At 46.2% G+C, this 24,756-nt stretch overlaps 2 protein-coding genes across 2 annotated transcripts in view; one reads left to right on the top strand and one right to left on the bottom strand.

The window, feature by feature from the left end:
• Nucleotides 1-24,756, bottom strand: part of LOC142664662 (uncharacterized) — a 429,232-nt gene that overhangs the window by 376,555 nt on the left and 27,921 nt on the right. The window lies entirely within an intron of this gene.
• Nucleotides 1-24,756, top strand: part of LOC142664655 (uncharacterized) — a 40,351-nt gene that overhangs the window by 9,225 nt on the left and 6,370 nt on the right. Inside the window, exons 4-6 of the mRNA XM_075843863.1 lie at nt 29-152; nt 19,062-19,159; nt 19,325-19,430. Coding sequence (XP_075699978.1) covers nt 29-152; nt 19,062-19,159; nt 19,325-19,430 — 328 coding nt within the window. The remainder of the gene's footprint in view (nt 1-28; nt 153-19,061; nt 19,160-19,324; nt 19,431-24,756) is intronic.

The raw sequence follows: 24,756 nt of genomic DNA, 5'->3' as shown, positions 1-24,756 counted from the left end.
GTGATGACTGTATCATTGTGTGTGTCAGGTTCCTATAAGGTGTCAGGATGTCACTGTCTATTTCTCCATGGAGGAGTGGGAGTATCTAGAAGGTCACAAGGATCTGTACGAGGAGGTCATGATGGAGGACTACCGGCCGCGCACATCACAAGGTGAGAAGATACAGATATTATATTTTGTTTGTTTATTTCTTAAGTGTTAATTTCGTCATGTGCAGTATAAACAGGCGATTCCTCATCTCTGATCACACGTTCCTCGCTTTGCTGCAGTGCTGCACTAGGTTATGTTCACACGCAGAAGTTTCCATATATCTGAATGTGGTTCTTTATGCAGCAGGTGCATGAATTTGTAGTAACCACATTCAGATGAGTTGAATGCAATTTCATGACAAAGTCCTAATGCTGCACATCACTGTCCGAACCGTAAAGTCATGGAACCGACTCCCACAGGATTTGGTAATGGTAAAGTGTGGAGAGAGATAAGAAAGGGTTAAAGATCTTCCTTGTAAGGCGCAATACACAGGGTCACTGGTAGTAATGAGGAATGTGGATCCAGGGATCTGTCCGATTGTAAGTAATTGTAAAAAATAAAAAATAGGACCATCGGCGCTGCACGGATGAACAGAAAAATGGACGACTTAGATAACCATCATGGCAAAGTTTAATGGAAGGGCTACGCGTTTCAACACCGAACTGGTGTCTTCATTAGGCCAGTATAGACTGTGCAATACATCATACATTTATATACATACTGGGAAGGAGAAAAGGACCGCCAAAAACAGCTAGTCAAATGTCAGGGGTCAGACACAATGTAAAGTTTACACATGACAAAGAAAGACAATAATGATAACTAAAAGAATGGTGTTATAACACCACATTAGACATAAAGATTCACATTTTAATAAATAAAAGCTAGAAAAATAATGACATTAGCCGAAAGACACAGTACGGCTCACCTTGCCGACTTTGCATAAGATGAAACATAAATGAATCATTACCTCAATGGTCCCAGTGGTAACCACAGTGGTAAATAGTTAATACTTTACCAAATTGAGCATGGATTATTTGTAAAAGGTTTATTTTAGCTGCTAGATTTTGGTGCCGCTGGAGCGGCGTCCCTGGTTGCCTAGCAACCCAGACAGCACTGGGGCCGGAAATACGTACTGAGAAGCGAGCTGAACCGCATACAGGCTTAAAGAAAAAAACCCGAATAACTAAATAGTGATGACCAAATGTGCAAGAGATCCATTACAACAGGTAAGGGAATTCAATGTGGGCTATAATAAAGCATATTAGAATACAGGGACAAACACATACGCGTCCCTGGTTGCCAAGCAACCCGGCCGATGCAGAAAACCCTGACATAGCCAATGGAGCACAGCGTTGGACCGCATGTGACCCAGGGAGGGTAAAGAACAAAAATACTTGTACATTGCTGACTATACTTGATAACATGATATGATATATATGCACATAATATCAATATTCCACAGAAAAATATATAAAAAATATATTTATAAACCAAATTCTGAGAATATATTATACTTAAAACTACATAAGAGGCATAAAAATGACATAAAAGATCTTGATAAAACTTGTGTTGTACTTAAAATCATACATAAAATTGATCATAATGTTTTTACCAACAAAAACAGGAAGAGTTGATCGCGGCCAGGACACCACGATAGTGGCCCAGAAAGACACAGTTCAGGAATCCACACTAAGATATCACATTCAAAAAAGTGAGTCAAATACGATCCATGCTTAAAATACCCAATAATTGTTGTTGTAATAAGGAAATGATAACTAATATATTTACATGGTAGAGCTGCTTATAGTAATACTGACCAGCAGCAATGGAACAAAAAGGTCTATATCCGTATGAGAGAAAGGATTAGATTTATTCCAGAGATGATTCGGTGAGATCATTTAACCCATTGGGATATAAAGTACCCAATTTATATATCCAGAAATTTTCTCTCTGTTTGAGTCTAATAAATCTGTCCGATAAGTCAGCTGGTATTTGCTCAATAGGGGTGACTTTTATGTGTATAAAGCTGCAGTCATGTTTTGAAGCACAGTGTCGTGATACGCTTTGTTTTAAAAAACCTTTGCCCACATTCGACCTATGCTTGTTGATACGATTTCTTAGAGTCTGCGTTGTCCGGCCCACATATTGTAGCTTACATGTACATTGAAGCACATATATTACATATGTGCTCCCACAATTAAGGTCATTTTTAATTGGGAACTTTTCACCCGTCAGTGCAGAAACAAACACCGTACACTTATTGGTGATATTGTTACAGCATAGACATCTGTTTCGGCCACAACAAAAGGAACCCCTCACATCAAATGACAGGGCTTGGTTAGTCTTTTTAATACCACACATTTTACTGGGAGCTACTAGGTTTTTTATTATGGACTGTATAGAGTTCATTTTAACGCACAATGTTCTTACTTTTGATGGTGACTTTTACAAACAAATCAAGGGCTGCGCAATGGGGTCACGTTTTGCCCCCTCATACGCAAATTTGTATATGGGGCTTTTCGAAAACTCTCTTATACTGAATGAACATACCTTTAGAGATAAAATTGTGTTCTACAAGCGCTATATCGATGACTTGTTTTTTATCTGGAAGGGTGATGCATCCACTGCGAATAATTTTATAGACTCTTTGAATAAGAATAAGTTTGGTCTGTCTTTTACCCACACGTTCTCAGATAGTAGTATTGACTTTTTAGATTTGACGATCGAGAAAAAGGATGGCCGCTTTTTAACTAGAACACATTTTAAAACAGTAGACGTGAATAGCTACCTTGATTTTAAAAGCGCGCATTACTCCCCATGGCTTAAAAATGTCCCTTTTGGCCAATACCGCAGAATTAGAAAAAATTGTTCTGATGAACTACATTTCAATAAGGAATGTGAAATTTTGAATAAAAGATTCCTGGAAAAAGGGTTTCCAAGGAGTCTACTAAAGGGGGCAGAATTGAAAGCCAGGACTTTGACCCAGGATGAATGCTTACAAATAAAAACAACTACATGTATAGAGAGCTCTGACAACATGGAACGAAAGAGTAATTTTATCACAACATTCAATAAAGGTAGTTCATCGATCATGTCCATATTCAGGAAGCATTGGCATATTTTGACCAATGATCCCTTCCTAAAGCCTCTAATCTCTGTAAATCCCAAAATCACTTACAGACGGGCGAAAACAATAAAAAACCTAGTAGCTCCCAGTAAAATGTGAGGTATTAAAAAGACTAACCAAGCCCTGTCATTTGAAGTGAGGGGCTCTTTTTGTTGTGGCCGAAACAGATGTCTATGCTGTAACAATCTCACCAATTAGTGTACAGAGTTTGTTTTTGCACTAACGGGTGAAAACTTCCCAATTAAAAATTACCTTAATTGTGGGAGCACATATGTAATATATGTGCTTCAATGTACATGTAAGCTACAATATGTGGGCCGGACAACGCAGACTCTAAGAAATCGTATCAACAAGCATAGGTCGAATGTGGGCAAAGGTTTTTTAAAACAAAGCGTATCACGACACTGTGCTTCAAAACATGACTGCAGCTTTATACACATAAAAGTCACCCCTATTGAGCAAATACCAGCTGACTTATCGGACAGATTTATTAGACTCAAACAGAGAGAAAATTTCTGGATATATAAATTGGGTACTTTATATCCCAATGGGTTAAATGATCTCACCGAATCATCTCTGGAATAAATCGAATCCTTTCTCTCATACGGATATAGACCTTTTTGTTCCATTGCTGCTGGTCAGTATTACTATAAGCAGCTCTACCATGTAAATATATTAGTTATCATTTCCTTATTACAACAACAATTATTGGGTATTTTAAGCATGGATCGTATTTGACTCACTTTTTTGAATGTGATATCTTAGTGTGGATTCCTGAACTGTGTCTTTCTGGGCCACTATCGTGGTGTCCTGGCCGCGATCAACTCTTCCTGTTTTTGTTGGTAAAAACATTATGATCAATTTTATGTATGATTTTAAGTACAACACAAGTTTTATCAAGATCTTTTATGTCATTTTTATGCCTCTTATGTAGTTTTAAGTATAATATATTCTCAGAATTTGGTTTATAAATATATTTTTTATATATTTTTCTGTGGAATATTGATATTATGTGCATATATATCATATCATGTTATCAAGTATAGTCAGCAATGTACAAGTATTTTTGTTCTTTACCCTCCCTGGGTCACATGCGGTCCAACGCTGTGCTCCATTGGCTATGTCAGGGTTTTCTGCATCGGCCGGGTTGCTTGGCAACCAGGGACGCGTATGTGTTTGTCCCTGTATTCTAATATGCTTTATTATAGCCCACATTGAATTCCCTTACCTGTTGTAATGGATCTCTTGCACATTTGGTCATCACTATTTAGTTATTCGGGTTTTTTTCTTTAAGCCTGTATGCGGTTCAGCTCGCTTCTCAGTACGTATTTCCGGCCTCAGTGCTGTCTGGGTTGCTAGGCAACCGGGGACGCCACTCCAGCGGCACCAAAATCTAGCGGCTAAAATAAACCTTTTACAAATAATCCATGCTCAATTTGGTAAAGTATTAACTATTTACCACTGTGGTTACCACTGGGACCATTGAGGTAATGATTCATTTATGTTTCATCTTATGCAAAGTCGGCAAGGTGAGCCGTACTGTGTCTTTCGGCTAATGTCATTATTTTTCTAGCTTTTATTTATTAAAATGTGAATCTTTATGTCTAATGTGGTGTTATAACACCATTCTTTTAGTTATCATTATTGTCTTTCTTTGTCATGTGTAAACTTTACATTGTGTCTGACCTTTGACCTGCTGTTTTTGGCGGTCCTTTTCTCCTTCCCAGTATGTATATAAATGTATGATGTATTGCACAGTCTATACTGGCCTGATGAAGACACCAGTTCGGTGTTGAAACGCGTAGCCCTTCCATTAAACTTTGCCATGATGGTTATCTAAGTCGTCCATTTTTCTGTTCATCCGTGCAGCGCCGATGGTCCTAGTTTTATTTTTTACAATTATCCTCGGGACAACAAACCCCATTTGTTGTGATTTGGACTTGGCAGCAGCAGCCTTACTACCACTACTACCCTTTTGGCACTCATTGTGTCTTTTGGGCCAGGTGAGCGTTTTCTTAACCAAGTTTGCTCCCTTGCCCCATCCGGCTTTTACTTTGCACTATGTGGCGCCGTGTCTCTTTTTATTTCCTATTTTAGTTCGATTGTAAGTAAAACAGGTTGAACAATGTGTGTGCGGAGATATAATTCTTTATTTATTTTATACTCCATTACATTTTATTTTAAACATTTTATTGGAATGGAGTTTCAGGGGGATTGAACTCAAGAACAAGCGGAATCCAGCAGCAGGACGCTAGAAATGTAGAAGACCTGGTCAGGGTGGTCATGGACCGTTAAACTTTACTGTTACTGTGCAGGGAGAAGCTGCTGCTCATTACACGCCGTTCTCCCTGCAGTAACACTACTGTCCGAGCTGCGCTCAGTACTTTTCCTCCTGCATGAGCACAGCTCCGGACAAGCAGTGAGAGGGTTAAAGAGCGACTTCCATTGTATTATATTGTTGGGGTTCATATGATTGGGAGTTGTGTAATATTACATACATATTAATTATGTGACCGCCCGCAGTTTTGTCCGGTGATATGAGCTGATAGTCGGATCTTTCAGCCGCAGGTCCCATGGCGCGCGGCTACTTTCTGGACCAGCCTCCTTTTTGAGAAGATTTGTCCAGTTAGAACAATCCATTTAGTGTAGATGTGTCAGGTCTCTTATGTTCCGCTATCAGAGGGCAGCATGGGATCGGGGGGTAGACGCTGAGATCTGGGATATAACGTTTTCTATGACCTCTTTTAGTATTTTCATGTAAAGAACGGTATAAATACTGGCAGGACTCCTAGAGAAAGCCTGTGAGTCCTGCTCCCCCCGCCCACACACAATGATTTCCCTTTGTCATCCTGCTCATAAAATCGGAGAGTTTGTCAGACGTTCCTGATGGGGTCAATGCCTGAGCTCCAAACAGACGTTCCTTACTTTACCTCCTGTCTGTGCTGAACATGTAAGGAGCGATGCTGGAAGGGGTTAATATCAGCCCCCTGTTGTTTGCGGTATGAGCTTCTAACCTTGTGTAAGGAGACCAGACACCCTTAAGATTCTGTTCTGATTTATCTGTATTCTGTTAGGAAGCGTCTGTGTCTTTAAGATCGCCATGACTACTGATGTAGCTTCTGGGGGATTCTCTTTCCTTCCTGAGCCTGTCCCACTTCTCTGTTTTCTTCCTGTCAGGTGTAGGGTGGGGTATTTATACCTGGCCTCCTCCAGCTTTCTTTGCTTATGAATTTTCTTCTTTCTTAGGTGTTGTGATGAAGCTCTCACTTACCCTGTGCCCTGGAATTCTTGGAAACTGACCTCGGCTTGTCTCTCGTTAACCCCTTGTTTACCGGTTTTGGTTATCTGCTCCCGGCTGGTTGTGACCTCTGCTGTACCTGATTTCCACTAGCTCTGTTTTGGACTTTCTGTTTACCCTCTGGCTGTCTGGTTACCTGTTCAGGTGTAGCCTGCATTGCACCCCTTATCCAACACTGAAATCTGTTAGAACAACCTAGGTTCTGTGCATCAAAAACCATCCCGCCGTGCGGTGGGCTCTGGCGAATACCTCAGAGTAGCCTTCGATTCTGTCGATCAGAGTTGTGACGGATTTGGGGTTGCGGTTTTATTTGCACGCTCTCTCCAGATGGTTTCCAGCAGACTTTTGGGAATTGCGCAACCAGTGATTCTATAACATATTCGGGACGTGCAGCTGATTTAATACCATAATTAATAACATAGAAATACATTGATATCGAAACAGTAGAGGTTCACACCTTCTTAGAAACCTTGATCAACCAATAATATTTAAGGGAACCTATCAGTAGGTTTGGAGCCACTAAACAACCAGCATACCGGTATACAGCCGGGGTCTAGTGTTCAATACCTGCCTACCTCATAAACAGACGTTAGGGAATATTTAGTAAAGTAAATTACAACTTACCGAAAGGAGCTCGGGAGCGACATCAGGCGCATATGAAGCAGAGGACAGTTCACTGCGCATGCACAGTAAAGTGAGGTGTAGTGTCCTCGGCTTCATATGTGCATGCACCTGATGCTGCTGGACTTCTTCCGGTAAGTTGTCATTTACTTTAGTAACCATTCTCTAAATGTCCTTTTTTCGAGGTAGGCAAGTTAAGAGCGCTAAACTCTGGCTTCATGACGGCATACATACTGGTGGTTTATTGGATTTAAACCTACTAACCGGTTCCTTTTAAAGGCTATGTACACCTTTTTGAACTGAAATTTTTTTTATTGTTGATTTTCATTCTCAATGCAAAATGAAGCAACTTTCTAAATAGTCTTCATTACTATTTCCTACCATTTGGCTGCTGTGGACTTTGCAAAACCCCTGTAGACAGTTGGTCTCCTGCAAATTCTAACTCAAATCCGTCAGTGCACTGCTCCTAATGGCTGACTCAACTGCTCTTCCCCCTCCCTTCTCTCAGTGTTAGAGATGGCAGCGGAGTGTTTCACAGACAAGATCACACAAGCTGTTAGTATCATAGTGAAGATAGGAAGTGTTACGATGCGGGGTGTGGACCCACTGGGCCGTACCACGTAGCGGGGATGGCAGCTGGCCAAACCGGAAAGTACACAGTTCAATGGTTCAGCGAGAGTACCTGAGGCAATCGTAGGCAGTGGCGAGGCGGACACGTCCAGAATCAGGCGGTGGGAAGTCGTTCGGTGAGGCGTAGCAGGGTAGCGTAGACTGTAGCACAGCATGGTAGGTAGCACAGCACGGCAATAGCACTAGGTAGCACGGAAACAGGATACGGAATACAGGAGCAAGGTACACTGGGAGGCTGGAAGACACTGGGAGACCATAAGCAAGATGAACAACGGGAAAACTAACAACGCTCTGGCAAAGGGCAAGAGGGCAGAGCCCTATTTATAGCCCAGGGCATCCTGGGCCAGATTGCAGTTTTTTGCAAAACACGCGCACTGGCCCTTTAAGGCCGTGCATGCGTGGGCGCGCGCACCCGCCGGAGACACTCTGAACCCGGAAAAGAGTGCCGGCGCCTGACTGGGGGGCGACGCTGCAGGCAGGTAAGCTGTCCATGGCCACGGCCGTCGGGGTTAACGACCGATCGACGGGCCGTGGCCATAGACGTTACAGTATCTCCCCTCTTACGCCCCCTCTTCTTGGGACCAGAGCGAGAGAGAAACTTCCTCACAAGGACAGGGGCATCGATGTTCTCCTCTGGCTCCCAAGACCTCTCTTCTGGGCCGAACCCCCTCCAGTCCACCAAATAAAATGTCCTTCCTCCCACCTTCTTGGTAGCCAGAATCTCCTTTACCTCGAAAGTCCCAGATGGGCCGCCAGGAACCACTGTGGGACTAGGAGTCCTGGAGTAGCGGTTCAGGACCACCGGTTTTAGCAGGGAGACGTGAAAGGAGTTAGGGATCCTGAGAGTGGGGGGGAGCCGCAGCTTGTAGGATACCGGGTTAATTTGTAGCAGGACTTCAAAGGGACCAAGGAACCTCGGGGCAAATTTGCATGACGGCACCTTCAGCCGGATATTCCTAGAAGACAGCCAGACTTTAGTCCCTGGAAGGAACTGCGGAGGAACCCGTCTTCTTGTATCTGCCTTTCTCTTCATGCGGTCCACCGCCAAGAGGATAGAAGATCGGGTCTGTTGCCATATCTGTAGAAAGTCCCTGAAGGTGGAGTCGGCTGCAGGCATCTGGGACATTGTAGAAACAGGAAGAGGTATACGAGGATGTTGGCCGTAGACGATGAAAAATGGACTGGATGTGGTCGACTCACTGTTGTGGTTGTTATAGGAGAACTCTGCCCACGGGAGCAACTCCACCCAATCATCATGGCGCCTGGACACAAAGTGACGTAGGTAGTTCTCCATAATCTGGTTAACTCTCTCGACTTGCCCGTTGGACTGGGGATGATAGGCCGAAGAGAAGTCCAATTTCACACCAAGGAGGCCGCAGAGTGCTCTCCAAAACTTCGAGGTGAACTGGACACCTCTGTCCGAGACAATATGCAGGGGCAATCCGTGCAGACGGAAGATGTGCTGTATGAAGAGGTCAGCCAACCGCGTAGCAGATGGCAGAGCGGTCAACGGGATGAAGTGAGCCATCTTGGAAAATCGATCCACCACCACCCAGATCACACTGCAACTCGCAGAAGGAGGAAGATCCGTGACGAAGTCCATAGCGACATGTTGCCACGGGGCAACGGGCACAGGCAGTGGTTGGAGCAGGCCCGCAGGTCTGGAGTGAGCAACTTTATTTGCTGCACAGACTGTGCAAGAGGAGACAAAGTCCATGACATCCTTGGGCAGCGTGGGCCACCAGAACTGACGGGTGATTAAATCTTGGGTCTTACGAGCACCCGCGTGACCTGCCAGCTTAGAGTTGTGACCCCAGCGAAGAATTCTTCCTCTGTCAACCAGACGCACAAAAGTCCTACCCGGAGGAATGTCTCTGACTTGCAGGGGATTCACAGAGAAGATACAGGATGGGTCAATGATATTCTGTGGAGATTCCATGGCGTCCTCGGTTTCGAAAAATCTAGACAAGGCATCGGCCCTCACATTCTTGTCGGCGGGATGGTAGTGGCGTTCGAACCGGAACCGAGCAAAGAACAACGACCACCTGGCTTGACAAGGATTCAACCGCTGGGCCGTCTGTATGTAGGTCAAATTCTTGTGATCCGTGAAGATCAGGATAGGATGAACCGCGCCTTCCAGTAGGTTTCTCCACTCCTGCAGAGCCAGTTTGATGGCCAGTAACTCCCGGTCCCCAATCGAGTAGTTACGCTCTGCGGGAGAAAACAGCTTGGAATAGTAACCGCATACCACGGCCTTGCCTTTCGGTCTTTTCTGGAACAACAGTGCACCAGCACCCACCGAGGAGGCGTCCACCTCTAACGAAAACTGTAAGGATACGTCCGGATGGTGCAGAATGGAGGCAGATGTGAAGGCTTTCTTTAAGGATTCAAATGCGGCTTCAGCCTCCGGGGTCCACAACTTGGCATTCATACCTTTCTTAGTGAGGGTGGAGACAGGTGCTGTCAAAGATGAGAAGTTGGGGATGAAGAGTCGGTAGAAGTTGGCGAATCCTAGAAAGCGTTGGATGGCCCTTAAGCCTTGGGGGCGTGGCCACTCCAGGACGGCCTTTACCTTCTGGGGATCCATCTTGAGACCCTGATCTGAGATAATATAGCCCAGGAAGGATAGAGACTTCTTCTCGAACACACACTTCTCCAATTTGGCGTAAAGTCGATTCTCTCTTAGACGGAGCAACACCTGGCGGACATGACTTTGATGAGTTACTGGGTCTGGGGAAAAAATCAGAATGTCATCGAGATACACCACAACACAAACATACAGGAGATCACGAAAAATGTCATTGACAAATTCTTGGAATACTGCGGGAGCGTTACACAGGCCGAAGGGCATGACTAAGTATTCGTAATGCCCATCACGAGTATTAAAGGCAGTCTTCCACTCGTCACCTCGACGAATCCGGATCAGATTATAGGCCCCCCGCAGGTCCAGTTTAGAAAAAAATTTTGCCCCCCGTATGCGATCAAACAGTTCAGAAATTAAAGGCAGAGGATACCTGTTCTTCACCGTGATCTGGTTTAGACCTCGGTAGTCGATGCAAGGTCGTAATGATCCATCTTTCTTTTTAACAAAGAAGAACCCTGCTCCGGCCGGGGATGAAGATTTACGAATGAAACCCCTCTCCAGGTTCTCCTTGATGTAAGCCGACATGGACTGGGTCTCTGGCAAGGAGAGAGGATACACTCTACCACGAGGAGGAGACGATTCCGGAACCAGGTCGATTGGGCAGTCATATGCCCGGTGTGGCGGCAAGGTCTCGGCCTCCTTTTTATTGAAGACATCGCCGAACATAGAGAAACAGAGGGGCAAACCTGCCAACGACTGAAGAGGAGCGGGCTGTGGCGACTGGATGTGACTCAGACAGCGGTCAATACACTTCGGACCCCACTGGAGAACCTCTCCAGAGTTCCAATCCAGGACGGGGGCGTGCAGACAAAGCCAAGGCAACCCCAGCAGCACGGGGTTGACGGCCTTGGACAGGATGAACAGAGAGATGATCTCAGCATGAAGGGCTCCCACTTGGAGTTTCAACGGCTTGGTTACAGACACAACTGGGTCTGGTAATGGCAGTCCATCCACCGAGGCAACCATCAGCGGCCTTTCAAGCGGGATAGTGGGCAACTGTAGGAGATCCACAAGATCCTGGCAGATGAAGTTGGCTGCAGAGCCGGAGTCCAGATATGCGGAGACCTGATGAGACCTCTCGCCAGCAATAATGGTTACAGGGATAAATAGTTTGGAGGAGAGTTCTTGCTTCAATGTGTTGACGCCCAGGGTTGTCTCTCCAACCAAGCCTAGGCGCTGGGGTTTTTTGGCTTGTGAGGACACAGACGCACGACGTGGCCAGCGAGGCCGCAATATAAGCACAGTCCAGAGGTGCGCCTGCGCTGTTTCTCCTGGACCGATAATTTTAGTCGGTCAACTTGCATCGGAACCTCAGGCAAAGCGATAGAAGCAGGCAAGAGGGGTTGCTGAAAGTTGGGCGCCAGTCTAGGACGTCGGCGCTCCTGACGAACCTCATGGGATCTCTCCCTCAGCCTTATGTCAACCCGAGTGGCAAGCAGAATCAAGTCGTCCAACGCGGGAGGCAGCCAGTTCGTCCTTGATCTCGGGCGACAGGCCATGCCAATAGGATGCCACAAATGCCTCATTGTTCCAGGATAGCTCTCCTGCCAGAGTCCAGAACTGAATAGTATACTCGCCCACGGAGTTGTCCTCTTGGCGAAGGTTGAAGATGGCGGTGGCGGCTGATGAGACTCGTCCTGGTTCCTCAAAAACGGTTCGGAATATTCGTGCAAACTCCTGGAAGTCTCGGGTCTCGGGTCCCTGACGTTCCCAGATAGGGTTAGCCCATGCCAGGGCCTTGCCAGTCAGGAGGGAGATGATAAATGCGATCTTGGCTCCATCTGACGGAAATGCCCGAGAGTGCAGGGTAAAATGAATGTGGCATTGGTTCAGGAACCCCCGACAAGCACTGGCGTCTCCCTCGAACCGAGAGGGCAATGGCAGCGAGAACCGAGGGTCCGTACAGGAACTGCCAGGAGGAGCAACAGGAGGGTCGGCTTGAGGAACTTGTATAGAAGCAGGAATGGAGGCAACTAGCGTCCCTAGCTGCTGCGCCATAGAGTCCACGGCCAGGAGGAGCTGGTCCTGCCTAGCTCGGAGATCCAGCAGATCCGCCTGCATGGCTTGGGAGGGTGACAAGCCCTTGAATTGGCCAGCGGGGTCCATGGCCAGAGCGTACTGTCACGATGCGGGGTGTGGACCCACTGGGCCGTACCACGTAGCGAGGATGGCAGCTGGCCAAACCGGAAAGTTCACAGTTCAATGGTTCAGCGAGAGTACCTGAGGCAATCGTAGGCAGTGGCGAGGCGGACACGTCCAGAATCAGGCGGTGGGAAGTCGTTCGGTGAGGCGTAGCAGGGTAGCGTAGACTGTAGCACAGCACGGTAGGTAGCACAGCACGGCAATAGCACTAGGTAGCACGGAAACAGGATACGGAATACAAGAGCAAGGTACACTGGGAGGCTGGAAGACACTGGGAGACCATAAGCAAGACGAACAACGGGAAAACTAACAACGCTCTGGCAAAGGGCAAGAGGGCAGAGCCCTTTTTATAGCCCAGGGCATCCTGGGCCAGATTGCAGTTTTTTGCAAAACGCGCTCACTGGCCCTTTAAGGCCGTGCACGCGTGGGCGCGCGCACCCGCCGGAGACACTCGGAACCCGGAAGAGAGTGCCGGCGCCTGACTGGGGGGCGACGCTGCAGGCAAGTAAGCTGTCCATGGCCACGTCCGTCGGTGGTTAACGACCGATCGACGGGCCGTGGCCATAGACGTTACAGGAAGGAGAGCACACGTGGCTATCAAGATGATTTCTCTATACTCGGACCTGCTATGTACAACCACACACACACACACACACACACACACACACACACACACACACACACACACACGGCTATCTCTAACACTAAAAAAATAAAGGAGGAGGGAGAGCGGTTGAGTCAGGCGCCAGCAGCAGTGGAGTGACGGATTTGAGTTACAATTTGCAGGAGACCAGCTGTCTACAGGCGTTACACAGGCTCTACAGCAGCCAAGTGGTAGGACGTTTTTTAATGACATTTTAATTTAGTAAGTTGCTTAATTTGACATTTAGGAAGCAAATGAACTATAAAAAGAATTAATTTCAAAGGTGTACATAGCCTGTAAGTAGTACAATATTAAATGACATCCACTCATGATTAAAAGCCGGTAGATAATATGATCCTACATTACTCTTTATTTTTATTTTCAGTGTCTGAAACTAAAGATAACAAGAAGTTGTGGCCCCTTATCCTCAGTGCGTTAGAGCCAAACACGGATATTATCCAACCGTATCTCCGCCCAAAATTAAATTTGTTCAGAAAGCAAAATATTGTAATCCAAAAATCCAATAATAATAATTCTGAAGTTAATTTAATTATTCAAAATTCAGGCAAAATGGAGCAAGTGGTCATTCCATAGTGAAGTTCTCCTACATTTCCCTCCTCTCACGATTCTATCACTCTTAGTAAGAAAGGTTTAGTAAACAATAAGGAGAAATTCTTCTCTTCTAACATTATTGTGTTATCTGCAGTATACATTGCCACCGTATTATTCATAGTTGATACACATCTGTTACTGGCCCATAGGATTATTTTAATATCTTTGTATATAAGAAATCTTATGGCCATACTTTGAACCATTACCTGAGGTGTCTCACTGAACCATCTGTTTGGCCTTTGTCGGGCTGATCTACGTCAGTATACAGCAATAAAACTGTATAGACTAGCGTAGTACACTACACTATTCCATCCTGCGGAGTCCAGTAAAAAGCATATACCCTAAACATCATTTTTATTTGTTTTTACAATGTGGGCCTATAGCTGGCAGATGGCACTATATGGCATCCGTCACAGGACTCCGTTAAACGAATAAGGTGAGAAGCTCCAGTGATGTAACTGAACAGTTATCACTGGAGCTACCCTGGGCAAACTCAATCCTTGCAATACTGTGTATCTCCGCCTCAGAGGATCGGAGGAGGCTTGACCTGATCTTGCTCCTTGAATAACCTTCTCTAGAACAGAGACAATAGAGCCTGCAGTGTGCACGGTGGATGTGACCCCCTTCTCCTCGCCACACCATCACAGCAGTATATATCTACCCCCAGCTCATGCTTAGTCATGTCCACCTAGCTGTGCTCATGCTGCAGGCAAGAAAGCTCCCCACTTCCGGCCCGCACCTCATAGTTGGGCACAATACATACTCCCCGAATGAGGCGGCTGCAAGAGGGGAACAAACTACAATACATACAGCATGACAGGCATTGTTTCTATGAACTATACATAGTATATGGGGAACAAGGAGGAGTATGGAAGAGGTGAAGGAGAGGTGGGGTGATCACTGTTTACCTCTTTTACACTGACTGCATCTTCTACATGGGAGTAGTAAAGATCACCCTTGTTCCCCTATACCGTGTATTGTTCAGTGAAGCGCTGCCTGCGAGGGGAAAGGGTTGTATAGGCAACGTGTCTCATTGTATGTCTACTCAGTGAGATACGTTGCAGGTTTCCGTGGAAGGTATACTTCGGGAGTCCTCATGATGTGTAACTCCGATAGAAGGCTCTAAACTTGGTTTTCACAGATCCTAAGATATACACCCATCAGCCATAACATTAAAACCACCTTCCTAATATTGTGTATGTCCCCTTCATGCCAACAAAACACTCTGATTCATCGAGGCATGGAACTCCACAAGTCCTCTGAAGGTTCCTGTTGTATCTGGCACAAGACGTTAGCAGCAGATCCTTTTAAGTTCCGTAAGTCTTGAGGTGCGGCCTCCATGGATCGGACTTGTTTTTCCAGCACATCCCACAGATGATCGATCGGATTAAGATCTGGGGAATTTGGAGTTGAAGTGAACACTTTGAGCCCTGAACACTTTGAAGTCATTGAACTCTTTGTCATGTCCCTCAAACCGTTCCTGAATAATGTTTGCAGTGCGGCAGGGCACATTATCCTGCTGAAAGAGGCCACTGACATTTGACAATACTGCTGCCATGAACGGGTTTACTTGATATACGACCATGTTTAGGTAGGTGGTATGTTTCAAAATAACATCTACGTGAATGCCAGGACCCAAGTTTTTCCAGCAGAACATTGCCCAAAGCACCTCAATGTCTCAGCCACTCTGCCGCCAGCACTAAGTTTCTCAGCAATTTGTTCTACAGTAGTCCTTCCCATAATGCATCCTGGTGCCATCTCTTCCCCAGGAAAGCGACGCACACGCACCCGGCCATTCATTTGATGTAAAAGTTAACTTGATTAAGCAGATCATGCAACTTTCTTCCGTTGATTTATGGTCAGTTCCGATGCCCATTGTAGAAGGACAGGTGTCAGCATGGCTACTCTGACTAGTCCGCAGTGATGCAGCCCTAAATCGAGCTGAAATGCTCTGTGTGTTCAGACACCTTTCAATCATAGCCAGCATTATGTTTTAGAACAGTTTGTTCTGCAGTAGTTCTCCTGAGGGATCGGACCAGAGGGCCAGGCCTTTGTTACCCACGCACATCAATGACCCTTTCACCAGTTGTCCTTCCTTGGACCACTTTTGATACGTACTAACCACTGCATACTAGGAACACCCCAGAAGACCTTCCTTTTTGGAGATGCTTTGACCCAGTCGTCTACAATTTGGCCCTTGTCAAAGTCGCTCAGATTCTTTTGCCTGCCCATGTTTCCAACACATCAACTTTAAAACCTGTTAATTTGCTGCCAAATATCTCCTCCCTTGTCAGGTGCCATTGTCAATGTTCTTCACGTCACCTGTCAGTGGTTTTAATGTTATGGCTGATTATTGTATATATTGAGGAGGACAGTGGGGGTCGTCTTCATTTAAAAATAAATAAATATATTTACGTATTTGTCCTAATAGCTCCATGAGTCTTGCTACAGTGGAGGATGGGGGTGTTCCCTCTCTTTATAGAGCTTCTGTCTCCTGTCCAGGAGGGAGGCCGTCTCTCTAATGGTGCAGTCATGGGCTCACTGAAAACCAATTAACTAAATGTAATCATATATTTTTATTTTCTCATTCTTCATAACCGCACCAGGTAAAAGGAAACTTGGTGTTATAAAACCGTAAAGCTTCCTCCATCCCTTGTGGAGAGAAAACTTGGAGTAGTTGTTTTACTTAATACAGGTACTTTGTGTGACTAATAAAAGACGAGGGTCTTCACTGTGGGTTCCCTCTCTTGAAATGTAGAATTCCCTAATAAGCAGAGGTGTCCTAGTTCCGGGGGTGTACCAGGGCGCTTATTTTTGGTTGTCAGGGAGCTCTTAATAAATGTCCTCTGTGCCCGACCACTTTAAACTGTATCTGCAAATCTCAGGACGCGAACTTTAGGCGGGATTCACACGACGGTTTCCCGGCCGGGTGCCGGCCGTTCATAAATCGGCCGGCACCCGGCTGCATTAGGAATAATAGACCCCTAATAAGGCTATTCACACGACCGATTTTTTTACGGCCGGGAAAACCGGCCGTCAAAAAATAGGGCATGCTCTATTTTCGGCCGGGTGCCCGGCCGCCCGGCTCCCATAGAAGTCTATGGGGCCGGGTAATACCCGGCCATCACCGGAATGTGTCCCGAGTGATGGCCGGGTCTACCGTCGCTCGCGCACTCTCCTCCTCCTCACAGTGCAGAGTGCATGTGAGGAGGAGGAGGAGGGTCTTTTATTGCTCGCTGTAGGAGTCGGAATTCCCAATCCCCGGCCGGGGATTGGGGATTCCGCTACAGGAGAAGTGCGTGACTACACTGTCCAGATATGGACACAGCGAAGTCACTCACTTCTGCAGCAGAATCCCCGACTCTATGGCCGGGGATGCCGCTACAGGAGAAGTGCGTGACTACACTGTCCATATATGGACACAGCGAAGTCACTCACTTCTGCAGCGGAATCCCCGACTCTATGGCCGGGGATGCCGCTACAGGAGAAGTGCGTGAATACACTGTCCATATATGGACACAGCGAAGTCACGCACTTCTGCAGCGGAATCCCCGACTCTATGGCCGGGGATGCCGCTACAGGAGAAGTGCGTGACTACACTGTCCATATATGGACATAGCGAAGTCACGCACTTCTGCAGCGGAATCCCCAACTCTATGGCCGGGGATGCCGCTACAGGAGAAGTGCATGACTACACTGTCCATATATGGACACAGCGAAGTCACGCACTTCTGCAGCGGAATCCCCGACTCTATGGCCGGGGATGCCGCTACAGGAGAAGTGAGTGACTACACTGTCCATATATGGACACAGCGAAGTCACGCACTTCTGCAGCGGAATCCCCGACTCTATGGCCGGGGATGGCGCTACAGGAGAAGTGCATGACTACACTGTCCATATATGGACACAGCGAAGTCACGCACTTCTGCAGCGGAATCCCCGACTCTATGGCCGGGGATTCCGCTACAGGAGAAGCGAGTGACTACACTGTCCATATGTGGACACAGTGACGTCACTCACTTCTGAAGCGGAATTCCCGACCTGTGGCAGGGAATTCCTCTTCAGGAGAAGTCAGTGACTACACTGTCCATATATGGACATTGAAGTCAGTGACTTCTCCTGGAAGGGGGGGGGATGGGTGCAACCTACAGGGGGCTGTGTGGGATCGCCTACAGGGGACTTGGTGGCATCACCTACAGGGGGCTGGGTGGCATCACCTACAGGGGGCAGGGTGGAATCACCTACAGGGGGCAGGGTGGCATCACCTACAGGGGGCAGGGTGGCATCACCTACAGGGGGCAGGGTGGGTGGCATCACCTACAGGGGGCTGGTGGGTGGCATCACCTACAGGGGGCAGGGTGGCATCACCTACAGGGGGCAGGGTGGCATCGCCTACAGGGGGCTGTGTGGCATCGCCTACAGGGGGCTTTGTGGCATCGCCTACAGGGGGCTGTGTGGCATCGCCTACAGGTGGCTGTGTGGCATCGCCTACAGGTGGCTGTGTGGCATCGCCTACAGGTGGCTGTGTGGCATCGCCTACAGGGGGCTTGGTGACATCGCCTACAGGGGGCTTGGTGGCATTACATATAGCGGACAGGGTGGTATTCCTACAGGGTGCTGGGTGGCATTACCTACAGGGGACAGGGTGGTATTCCTACAGGGGGCTGGGTGGCATCGCCTACAGGGGGCTTGGTGGCATCGCCTACAGGGGGCTTGGTGGCATGACATATAGCGGACAGGGTGGTATTCCTACAGGGTGCTGGGTGGCATTACCTACAGGGGACAGGGTGGTATTCCTACAGGGGGCTGGGTGGCATCGCCTACAGGGGGCAGGGTGGCATCACCAACAGGGGGCTGTGTGGCATCACCTACAGGGGGCTGGGTGGCATTACCTGCAGGGGGCTGGGTGGCATTACCTACAGGGGGCAGTGTGGCATCACCAACAGGGGGCTGGGTGGCATTACCTACCAGGGGGGCTGTGGCATTATCTACAAAGGGCTGTGTGTGGCAACAAATTTAAATGAAATTCATCCGATTTTAAAACGGACAGGGAAAAAAACGGATGCAAATCGGGTCCAAATCGGCCGGTAAAAACGGCAACTCGGCCCGGAACGGAATCGGAACGGATGCAAATCGGATGCAAACCGGCCGGGAAAAACGGCCGATTTTCCCGGCCGACACTCGGACCCTGTCGTGTGAATGAGGCCTTAGACTTTGATTAAATAAACATGGAATTGCTGGTGTAGAGAAAAGTGTCTGATATACAGACAGATATACAGTAGTCAGGTATTCAGTCACTGTGTGTTTCCTACAGATGGATCCAGTAGGAGAAATCCACCAGAGAGAAGTCCCAGTCCTCTGTATTCCCAGGACTGTCCAGAGGAAAATCACAATGTCCCAGAGAATCATCAGGTAGATGAAGCTGAGCCCTATACCAGATCTATATAGGGGGTGTGGAGCTTTTTTGTCCTGCGGTCATAGATGTGGTCATAGATTTTGGTGGTTTCTTATGTTGATCTGTTAGATTCTTCGCACTCTCTGCTGTATTGTACTGAATTGTTACATATGTGAAATCAGGGGGAAGATTTGACTAATAAAGTGGAGGATGAAGAAGAGCGGGTGAGGGGCGATCACCCGTGTAAGAGTGAAGTGGAGGAGGAAATTCCAGGAGGTGTTACCAGAGGTCAGTAATAATGAATTTAGAAAGTGAATTGGGAGGTTTGTTAAGGTGGGGTTCCTCCTTTGTTCTACATTACAGTAACACGTCAGACAATTTGTTATACATAGTGCCGGAGCTGAGGGAGCTGTGACTGCACATAGAAGTTCTCTACAAGGTGATCTATGACTCTGGTTATGCACTAGTCTTAGCATCAGATTTTGGGAGGGGCACCAGGAGCTTTTAAAAATGAGAATAATACAATACATTAGTATGTCTGACGATCGCTGGTTCAAATCCTGTGCAGGGACTAATAAAAAGTGTTAAAAATAGATAAAGAGACTCTGTCACCACATTATAAGTGCCCTTTCTCCTACATAATGTGATCGGCGCTGTAATGTAGGTGACAGCAGTGCTTTTTATTTAGAAAAACAATATATTTTTACCACGTTAGGAGCGATTTTAGTTTTATGCTAATTAGTTTCTTAATGCCCAAGTGGGCGTTGTACAGAGGAGTGTATGACGCTGACCCATCAGTGTCATGCACTTCTCTCCATTCATTTAGTCAGCGCATAGTGACACTGCATTGTTCGCTATGTGCTGTCTTATACTGACATATTAACGTTACTGAAGTGTTTAGACAGTGAATAGACATTCCTTCCAGCCAGGACACAATGTCTATTCACAATCCCGACACTTCGTTAACATTTGTTTGGTACTTACAGCAGAGCAAAGCGTAATCTCGCTGTAACCTGTCATTTACAGCGAGATCTGGCAAGATTACGCTTGCTCTGCTGCAAGTACCACAGAAACATTAACGAAGTGCCGGGATTGTGAATAGACATCGCGTCCTGGCTGGAAGGAATGTCTATTCACTGTCTAAACACTTCAGTAACGTTAATATGTCAGTATTAGACAGCACATAGCGAACAATGCAGTGTCACTATGCGCTGACTAAATGAATGGAGAGAAGTGCATGACGCTGATGGGTCAGCGTCATACACTCCTCTGTACAACGCCCACTTGGGCATTAAGAAACTAATTAGCATAAAGCTAAAATCGCTCCTAATGTGGTAAAAATAGATTGTTTTTCTAAGTAAAAAGCACTTCTGTCACCTACATTACAGCGCCGATCACATTATGTAGGAGATAGGGCACTTATAATGTGGTGACAGTCTCTTTAAATAAAGTTTTTTTTTAGAGGTGTCCAAAAAATAAATAAAAACCTTTTCCCACTTTTCCTCTAAAGTATTGTAGAAAATAATCAAAATTGGTATCACAGCATCCGTAAAAAGTCTGAATTATTACAATATAACGTTATTTAAATCGCATGGTGAACACCGCTATTTTTTGATCACCTTTGCGCTAAAAAATATTGTAATAAAATTCGATCAAAAAGTCGTATGTACCAATAAAAACTACAACCAAGCCTTTACTCTGCTCAATCAATAAAATAAAAAAAAATTATAAAAATAGCCGACAGGATAAAGGTAATATGATTTATACAGAACAGGGAATGCCACATTTAAAAAAAATAAAATGCTGTTTTTTGATCAGTTTGCCTAAAAAAAATTGAACAAAAAATGATTAAAAAGTTGCATGTACCCCACAATGGTATTCATAAAAAGCCCTTAAAGTGCAGCTAAACATTCAACAAACTTCTGACATGTCATAGTGCCATGTCAGAAGTTTGTATTGGTGGGGGTCCAAGCACGGAGACCCCCACCAATCGCTAGAACGAAGCAGCTGAAGGTCTCGAGTAAGCGCTCATCTTCTTAATTTCTGTTCGGCTTTTTCCGGAAAGCCGATGTATCGGAGTACGGGCTCATAGACTTTCTATTCAGTCCGTACACCGATACATTCATTTCCGGAAAAAGCCGAACAGACACGAAGCAGCTGAGCGCTAACACGAACGCTTCGGCTGCTTCGTTCTAGCGATTAGTGGGGGTCTCCGTGCTTGGACCCCCACCAATACAAACTTGACACGGCACTATGACATGTCAGAAGTTTGTCGAACGTTTAGCTACACTTTAAAGGGAATGTGACGCGAATTTGTTTTTTTAAGTAAGTTACTTCTTTTTATTATATTTTTTACGTTTTTTTGCTGTATTTTGTTTTTCTCTTCCACAAGGTGGATGGTATTAAAAATGAAATAATAATTTGACATGGTTTCCTATGTTGGCCACCAGAAGGAGCACTTCCCAGAATTACAGCAAGGTGAATAAGGGAAAGCAAGCTGACTCACAGCTGCCGTAAATGTGGGAGGGAGACTCACCCCCCCCCCTCCCTATTTTTGGCTACAAGCCAGGAAAAGGCGTCTTCAAATTGCTAAGCATTGTCCGGCTGGCATTTTGGGAGAGCTTTTTACAATGTAGCTGGCAGAGCCTCGGACACACCAAAACGCTCAGAATGATGAAAGTCAAGAGGGAAGCTCCTGTGGTGAATGACTATTCAGTTGACAGGTTCACGCGGCGTGTATTTGACGTGTTTTTTGGCGCATTTTACGTGACAAAAACCACATCAAAAAACGCTTGATTACGCTTTTTATTTACATAATTGGTAAACGCGCTGTTAATACATACAACGCACTTTTTAAAATAAAGAGGTGTCCAGTCAATTGCTTTGCACGTAAAACGTGCCAAATGTCCTACTTATGCGCCAAAAAGCGCACACAAAATGTGTAAAAAAAAACACGTGAAAAAAACAGTCCTGCTTGATTAAGCTTCCTATTTACATCAATGGGAAAGCAAGCGATTTTAAAAAACGTGTTGCGTAAAAAAGAAGCGTTGGATCAATTCTTTGGTGCATAAAATGCGCCAAATGTTCACAGAGTCAGTAGGAGTCCTAACTACGCGCCCAAAAACGTGCAAAAAGCGCACACAGAAACATAAAACGCAAATAAAAAGGAAGTGTTCATGGCCCCATAGAAATGAATGGTTCAGTGCGCTTTCCGTTACGGATAGCACACTGAAGCATTTCACTGAAGTGTTGTTGAGTCCTAACTTTGTTTTTTTTGTAGGTTCTGCTGCATCTATTGGACTGCGTTGTAGATTCGGTGGACTACTGCGATGAGCTACGTTTTTTGTTTAAATAAAATGGTTAGCGAGGATTGTGTGGGGGAGTTTTTATTTCAATCAAAATATTTTATTATGTCTCTGTATTTTTAATACTTTATTAGCGCCTTAGTAATGGCAGTTGTCTGTTTGACGACATCCATTACTTAGGCGGGGCTTAATGTTAGCCAGTAAAAAGGCTAATGCTAACCCCCATTATTACCCCGGTACCCACCGCCACCAGAGGTATCAGGAGGAGCCGGGTACGATCCAGTACACGACCATCTGTAGTGAAGGCCGGGCAGTGGGTTAGCCGCAGGCTGTTATTATGAGGCCGGGAAGGGACAAAAAACTTGACTTTTCCCACCCTGGTAATGCTCGGCTGCTGCTGTGTTGTATCTGGCTGGTTATAAAAAATGGGGGGGACCCCACGTAATTTTTTGGTTTAATTTTTATTAATTTTTTTAAAAACTACGTGGGGTCCCTCCCATTTTCATAACCAGCCAGGTACGACACAGCAGCAGCCGAGCATTACCAGGGTGGGAAGGCCCACGCTTTCTGGCCCTTTCTCAGCCTGATAATTCCAGCCTGCGGCTGTCCCAGTGCCCGGCCATCACAACAGATGGTCGGGTACTGGATCATAGCCGGCTCTTCTCGATACTCCTGGTGGCGGTGGGTACCGGGGTAATAATGAGGGTTAGTGCTAGCTTTTTACTGGCTAACAGTAGATGGCTTTAAAAAAGGGTTAGATAATTTCCTAGAACAAAAAAATATTAGCTCCTATGTGTAGAAATTTTTCCTTCCCTTTTCCCTTCCCTTGGTTGAACTTGATGGACATGTGTCTTTTTTCAGCCGTACTAACTATGTAACTATGTAACACCAAGCCCCGCCTTAGTAATGGACGTCGTCAAAAAGACAACTACCATTACCAAGGCGCTAGTAGAGGATTAAAAACAGAGACATAAGAAAATATTTTTATTGAAATAAAACCTCCCCACACAATCCTCGCTAACCATTTTATTTAAAAAAAAACGTAGATCATCGCAGTAGTCCAAAGAATCTACGATGTAGTCCAATAGGTCCAGCGGAACATGCAAAACACAAAAATTCAAGTTACTAATGTGAAAAATATAAATACTTATACTCACCTACAGCAGATGTCTGCTCCTCACAATAAATACTAGAGGTCCCCACAAGCACCCTGCATGCACCCTCCCCCACACAACGCCCCTACAAGCACCCTGCACACAAACCCCCCCCCCACACACACACGCCCACGCAAACCATCACACAACCCCTCACAAGAACCCTGCACACAACCCCCACAACAGCACCCTGCACGCACCCCCCACACGGCCATGCAAAAGATCACGCTCCCCCCCCCCCACAAACGCCCTCCATCACACAACCTCCTCCCACAAGAACCCTGCACACAACCCCCCCTGCACTCACACCTCTGCTGTGCACGTACACACACACATCGCTCTTCTACACACACACACACACACACACCCCTCTGCTACGCACACATACACACACACACAGCTCTGATACGCACACATACACACACCCAGCACTGCTACACATACACACAGCTCTGCTACACATACATACATACATACATACATACATACATACACACACGCAGTTACAGCAGGTGTGCGAGCAGGGGGGCCGCGAGCGGGGGAGGCTGTGAGAGAGAGACCGACAAGAGACACACACCTTACCTGCAGTATGGCTGGTCTTCATAATGACACCTGCTTTCCGCCTATAAAAAAATAAAGTTAATATTTTATTAAATAAAAACACAAATGAAGAAAAAAAAAATCATGACACTGTCCCTTTAAGAGTAATACTCACAGGACCAGGGGCAGCGTTAGGCTCTGCCAACTGAGAGAGAGAGAGAGAGAGAGGTCATGTCAGTCTCAGGCATACTGTAAGGATAGCAGAAACAATAAACAGGAAAGAAGAAAATATTGCCTTACCTTTATAGCAGACCACAGATACAGGGCTACCATTTGAATTTTGCGCCGAGCAGCGTTATTTCCGGTTTCTTGTCCCTCGTCACTTCCGCCGGAAGTGGGGCGCACATGGAGGACCTGGTTAGGGACCTCCCAAGGGAGACCGAACCCGCACAGATCATGTTAGACTGCCAGCTTATACTCCCCTGGAGGGCAGGATCCGGTCATATGAGGACCCGCTCCGGAGAACGGGTCCTCCGGCATCTGAAAAGAGGAGGAAGGAAAGTGCCGATCGACCTACTGCCCTGGTAAGAAGGCCTCATCTCCCTCACCTCTCTC

Source organism: Rhinoderma darwinii, chromosome 1 (genome assembly GCF_050947455.1).
Source record: "Rhinoderma darwinii isolate aRhiDar2 chromosome 1, aRhiDar2.hap1, whole genome shotgun sequence".
In the NCBI taxonomy this organism is placed as follows: Eukaryota; Metazoa; Chordata; class Amphibia; order Anura; family Rhinodermatidae; genus Rhinoderma; species Rhinoderma darwinii.
This window is presented reverse-complemented; position numbering and strand designations above follow the sequence as displayed.